This window comes from Meleagris gallopavo, chromosome 1, assembly GCF_905368555.1.
Source record: "Meleagris gallopavo chromosome 1, MGAL_WU_HG_1.1, whole genome shotgun sequence".
NCBI classification, from domain to species: domain Eukaryota; kingdom Metazoa; phylum Chordata; class Aves; order Galliformes; family Phasianidae; genus Meleagris; species Meleagris gallopavo.
The window spans coordinates 140,303,878-140,309,877 of NC_139404.1; the positions used below are offsets into that span (position 1 = coordinate 140,303,878).

A 6,000-nucleotide genomic window follows, 5' to 3' on the forward strand; every position below is an offset into this window, starting at 1 on the left:
CTACCACCTTCAAACCTGTAAGGCCATTTTATGTTCCTTTAGAAATTGGCTGTAAACATTCGGATATGTACCATGCTTACTGCATGTTACTGTTAGGATATCAGCATTCTTGAGGCATCTTGTGATGGAAGACTTATTATATCTGACTCACATGCTTAACTTTCATCTACCTGTAAGAACCTCCAGGTTAGAACTGCCAGTTCACAACCAGTCACTCACTGCAGCAGCAAGCTGAAAGCCATAAGAATGCTGCATAACCAGAGGACGTTTTGGGGAACTCTTGGTAATGGGGATGAGACAACCACCTCAGAAGACAGCATCAAGACGCTTTTCTCAGGACCAACCCAGCCATTTCAGCTCACAGGTATTAATTCAGCTGATAAATGCATCAAAAGATTTGGTATCAAAATAATATTTGAATACATAAAAGACACCAACAGTATTTACTTGTTAATGCAGAACATTAAATATTACATACTTTTCAAATGGAGTTACTAAAAACAGTACTGTCCAGACTGATTTGATAGATTTTCCATCTTTCCTTTATAATGTTCTTTATTGTCTTGTATATTTTTTACATTCATAAAAAAATATTTACATTTTAGTCCTTGGAAAACACTTGCTTTCAAAAACACATTTCCAGCTGATGTGTTGCATTTCGTGAAAGCAACCACTGCAAGTCATTTGTGCTTCAGTTCAATATTCTCTCTAAGCCAAGAAAAAACTTGTACATTTATTTCTTCCATGACATCATCTTCTGTTCGGCCTTTAACTGCCATCCCATGGTTTGCCTTATCAATCCAATGGATTTTTTTAGGGGCTTTCATTTTGCTTGCCACGCTTTCTAACAATTGCTACAAGGTAAATAAGAATGAGAAATTTAGAAAATTAGCTATTAATTATAGAATGCACACATCCCTCACTTCGCCTATGCAAAACACAGTAGGCAGCTTTTAAAAACAAAATGGTTTTGCATGTACATTACACACTGTCCCAAATTCAAGCTGAAGTATTCAAGAAATACCTTGCAAGAAATCAAGACAGAAAAACACTGCATTCTGATCGCTGCACACCTGTTCTCGAGAAAAATAATACTATCATAAATGGCTGACCTGCAGGTAGAACTGCTTTGCTAGAAGAATGTCATGAAAATTTGACAAAGGTTGATTAGTACAATAGCAGCACTCAGTTGTTGTGACTTGAAATGGTGGAAATAGAACAGCAAATGACTTGCCCCTTCCACGTGCTGCTTAATTTGTAAAATCTATCATATTAAAAAAGGACAAAACATTAAAATCAGAATTATTTATTTACAAAAAGATAAGTTTCCTAAAGCAGATGATCAAGCACGATCCAGACATGCTGAAGTGTAAAAGAAATCAGCTCAGGTTTCTCTAAATCCGATGAAGTTTTCTACCTAAATGTTCCACCAGAGATGTATATTTAGAGAAGATTGCTAATCAAAGTTACAGCTGTGGATATCACTACAAACATCATTCCTGTTCCTCCACACTATGCTGTCACAGAGAGATTTACAAGGATACTCACTTTTTCACACATCTCATCTGCTGATCCTGAGACAAACAGCACCGGGCACCTGATAAATAATAAATCTTCATCCCGGAGCTTGGACTGCAGTTTTGGTCGATGCAAAGGGTACGATAAGCAGATCAGACCCTGAATGAAGTCATCATTATTACCATCCTGGCTGAGCTGATGTATCACAGAGGCAGCAGCTCGTGAGCCCATGGAACGGCCTTTCTCCCAAGTTAAAATAAAGGAAAAAAGTATATTCACTATCACCTCATCTGCATTCTTAGTGTTAACAACTTATAATACCAATCAAAATGAATGTATTTTAGTGAACTGGTAGTACAAAATGCTAGGCATATTTATCTACTTTATGAAAAGTACAAATTATAAATTTAACATATTTCTGCTAAAGACAATTGTCTGGTTGTAGTATGATTTCATTTAAGAAAGAAAGAAAAAGAAGATAAATGGACAGGGATCCTTTGTAATACTGAGAAGAACAACCCTTCCTATTGGTAGCAGAGAGGGAGAGAAAGACAGGTCCTACACTACAGACCCCTGGAATTTCAAACAACAATGCAATTACCTTCCATTGATTTTTTTTCAAACGGCCTTAAATAGTATAGAACAAAACAAAGTTTTATGCTCCTTACTACCAAAACTCGTCCAACAACTGTTTATGTACACGACAAATTTCAACTTAAATGCAAAAAGGGAAAAAAAAAAAAAAAAAAAGAAAAAAAAAAAAGAATGAACGTGTAAACATGAGGTCAGTTAATAACACTGAGTGGATATCAAAATATCTCCTCAAAGAAGCAGCATACGAGCTGACAATGCTCTATAATTGAGTGTCAGAAGCGGCTGATTCCAGTGGGATTAACTTGCATCACGGCAGATTTGGTTTCGCTTAGTCGGACAACATTCTAAGTTTCCAGTATCAAGTTATTCCTAGTTACCCCCATCTACTTCCCTTTTTCACACAATGTAGTTGATATTCTATCTGCCGCTAGAATTATACATCAAAATCTGCTTTGGGAAAATAGCAGTTTACCAGGATTCTTCAAGAATTTTAATTACGAAATTCCATGGGGATCACCAGAGAACTCAGAGTTCTATCAGAGAACAGCCTTGCAAGTTACAAGTGATAAGCAAGTTTTCTCCCAAACTATCTGCAAAACATAGTCTTCTGAACTTTTCCTTATCCTTCTAAGAGATCTCCAGTATCATGAGGACAGTGAATAGATCCAGATGATCACACTTAAAAAAAAATTCTGTGAAAGGATAAGGCTAGATATTCCCACCTGTGATCCAAGAAGCAGTGTTCAAGCCAACCATGAGACAGCTAAGTTGTACAGCCACTGGGCTCATCCATCAATTGAAGAGCTTGTGAGACACACAAATCCAGATCTCTAAATGAGCTTGGCATCTAAGTTCCCACTGCAATCAGTGGACTTGTAGTCAATTTACAAAGATTACAGAGCATTCAATTCTCTGTGAAGAAGATGCTCCTAGCTGAACTGCTCTGCCTAAGCAATACTGACCAGGGAGTTTTTTCAGCTTGTGCCTGTATTAGACACAGAGCTCTTAGTGCCTCCTGAAAACTGTCACCCACTTCTGTTCTTTTATTTCTTACCAAAGCAGGACAGACTCCAAGAATGGAGGAATTACAGATCATTTTCATTACAGTCAGTATACAAGAAAATTACGGATAACAAAAACCCTACCTGCAAGGAAGACACCTGAAAGCTTATAATCATCAGAAAGCTTCAAGTATTCCTAAAAAAAAAGGTGACAAGAAAGAAACAGTACAGTAAAAATTAAGACAGCTTAGAGGTTGAGCATTTTTGTTTGTTTGCAGACACTAAAATAGAAAATGGGAAGCACTTTGAACACTGAAGACTAAGCAAGGAACAGTTATTAGAATTTACTTTTTTTTTTTTCCCATAAAATCACCTCATTATATTTTGCAGTAAAAATATAACAAGCAATTTCACACTAGTTCTCAGCAAGACTTCAAACAGCTCTCAGCAAAATTTCAGACCCATCATCAAATTACCAAAATATTAAGCGATTCAAGTATTAAGTGTATCAGTTTACCTACCTACATACTCTTAGTCCATCAAAATGCAACAAAAAGAGGTAATACAAATATCCAACCCTGAAGCTTAAGGTAACATATTTCCAACAAACAAAAAAAAATTAAGATACAGTCAGACAGAACAGGAAAAATTCAATAACAATTTTTTCTGTTTTCAAGTGATAACTAATTGGATGTTATCTTAATAGAAGTCCTTAAATTAGCTTTACACATCAGCATTAAGCTCAACAACACCACTGTGTTTCCACACACACACACACACACACACACACACACTAGAAAACAGACCCACATTAAAGCTAGCAAAGTCCAACTTCCAGGTAACATACAACTATGTAATATAATTACAATGACATCATGCAAATTAATTCCTTAACTGAACTTAGTTCTACAATGGAAGTGTCAGATGCCAGATACAAAGTGCCCAAGCTACCTTCTTATGCCCTCGCAAAAGTTGCTAGGTAATCAGGGGAGCATTTCCACTCCCTCCTCCACGCTCCAGAACAAGAGACTCTAGGCTGATGTAACTACAGCAAAACACTGCTCATTTTAACAAAATCTAGGTATAGAAAAACATTTTAAATAATGTAGTAGCAGCAGAAATAGATGAACATGGCCATATAACAATTTAAATTGATTTGGAAATCAAAGACTACTTAGATTTTAGGGATTTCACATGCTACGCTCAACTACACCCAACCTCTTGCCTCAAATTCTCCTGCATCTGTTCCCTACACATCCATCCTCCTGCATGTCTCCCTGAAGTATTCTTCTCTCATTCCCAAACCTTCAAAGATCCACAATACCCAGCTCAGCTTCCTTCCTCTGAAAAACCTCTCCTAAAGCCATATATTTTCACTTACTCTCCTCTTCAACCAAACCTTTGGCTGAGGTAATATCTACCTCCCATTTCCACCCTAATCAAATTTTTTCATTTTTCCCACCTACAGATTTCCCCACAGAACATCCTCACTCTCTTGAAATACTTTTCTCAAGCTCATCTTTCTCTCCTTGAGCTCATATGAGAATTGTCCCTGCTCTTTTTGCACATGGGCACTGCTCATTTAGCTAACTGTATCAGCTCTCTCTTCTTATCTTCCCATTGTTGCTTGACTAATCTCTGCAGGTAACTTATGAAACTCAGAATCAGAAAGAATGTAAATATATTTATATACTTAAATATATATGTAAACTCTTTACATCCATGGATCTTTGGCAGAATTTGGTCACTTCTTACCACAACTGTTTTGTAAGCTTTAGTCCTATAAGCAACGTTAAGGCCTTTACAAGTAAACCGCAGGCACAGAATTCCCTGTGATGCAAGGTAGGCTGCCAAAGAAACTAACTGAGGGAAATTCATATCTCCTCCAGCTCCATGGGTAAGAATCACTCCATATCTTAATTTCTTCTCTGGAATATTAAAGATAGCATCAAGTTGTTTGTTTCCAAAAGGTATTTTCACTTTAACCTACAAATGAAACAGAAAAAAAAAAAGGTCAATAAGAAGTAAAACCTATTTTTCCAGTCTGCGCATTGTGATGATGCACTGAAACAGGCTGCCCAAGGAGGTTGTGGATGCCCCATCCCTGGAGGCATGCAAGGTCAGGCTGGATGAGGCTCTGGGCAGCCTGGTCTGGTGGTTGGCAACCCTGCACACAGCAGGGGGGTTGAAACTAGATGATCATTGTGGTTCTTTTCAACCCAGACCATTCTCCGATTCTGTGATATGAAAGGCCAGCTGATAAAAAGGGGACTGGAGAGCATGCATGCCACCATATACTAAAACTCTCAAAAATAAAGGAAAGCAAACTGGGGCTGGGATGAAAAGCCTGTTCTGCACCACAGCATGCCCTACTAACACCACTGCCCACTGCTCCTCGGCAAAGAGCAACAGAGGGACCACAACTGAGGGTGACCACCTGCTGCTTCACAGCGCTGTGACCCACGTGGCTTCCTCATCACTTGAACGCATACACAGGATATGCCACGCGGAGGGCAGGCCGCACGAATTGCAAGGATGCCAGTGGTCACATTTGTATAAACAGGCAGTGACAAAGGTCGGAACGCCCAGCGCTTCTGCTGGGACATTGCTCTCAAAGCTCCTGCACACGCGAGCCTGACACTGCTCCTTTCAATTTTTTCCACTAATTTCTAAGGGTCAAGGCAAAAGCCACAACTCCGGGCCTTAGGCGCTGGAGAGGAGAGGGAGGAGGGCCGGCCATACCTCTGCCTGCCCGCTCATTCCTCTCCGTCGGGGGGAAGGAGGGGATCCAAACTACAGCAGAAAAACGAGCCGCAAACAGCAGTACAACGGCACAGCGCAGCACGAGCATGCGCCAACGGCCGAAAGCCTGAAGCAGGAAGAGCGC

At 39.3% G+C, this 6,000-nt stretch overlaps 1 protein-coding gene across 1 annotated transcript; it reads right to left on the reverse strand.

Annotated features, from left to right (window-relative positions):
* Positions 1-519: 519 nt before the first annotated feature.
* Positions 520-5,991, reverse strand: TEX30 (testis expressed 30). The gene is made up of 5 exons (XM_010728616.4): positions 5,856-5,991; positions 4,869-5,099; positions 3,258-3,309; positions 1,549-1,757; positions 520-854 (listed from the first exon to the last, which is right to left on the reverse strand). Exons 1-5 carry the CDS (start codon positions 5,871-5,873, stop codon positions 681-683), a joined length of 684 nt encoding a protein of 227 aa, XP_010726918.1. The 5' UTR covers positions 5,874-5,991; the 3' UTR covers positions 520-680.
* Between the last annotated feature and the right edge of the window lie 9 nt (positions 5,992-6,000).

Coding starts and splice junctions, on each gene's coding strand:
- TEX30 (XM_010728616.4), bottom strand. Junction 3,310..4,868: donor AAGCTTACAAAACAGTTGTG/GTAAGAAGTGAC, acceptor CTTTTTTTTTAG/GAATACTTGAAGCTTTCTGA. Junction 855..1,548: donor CAGATGAGATGTGTGAAAAA/GTGAGTATCCTT, acceptor TTTACCTTGTAG/CAATTGTTAGAAAGCGTGGC.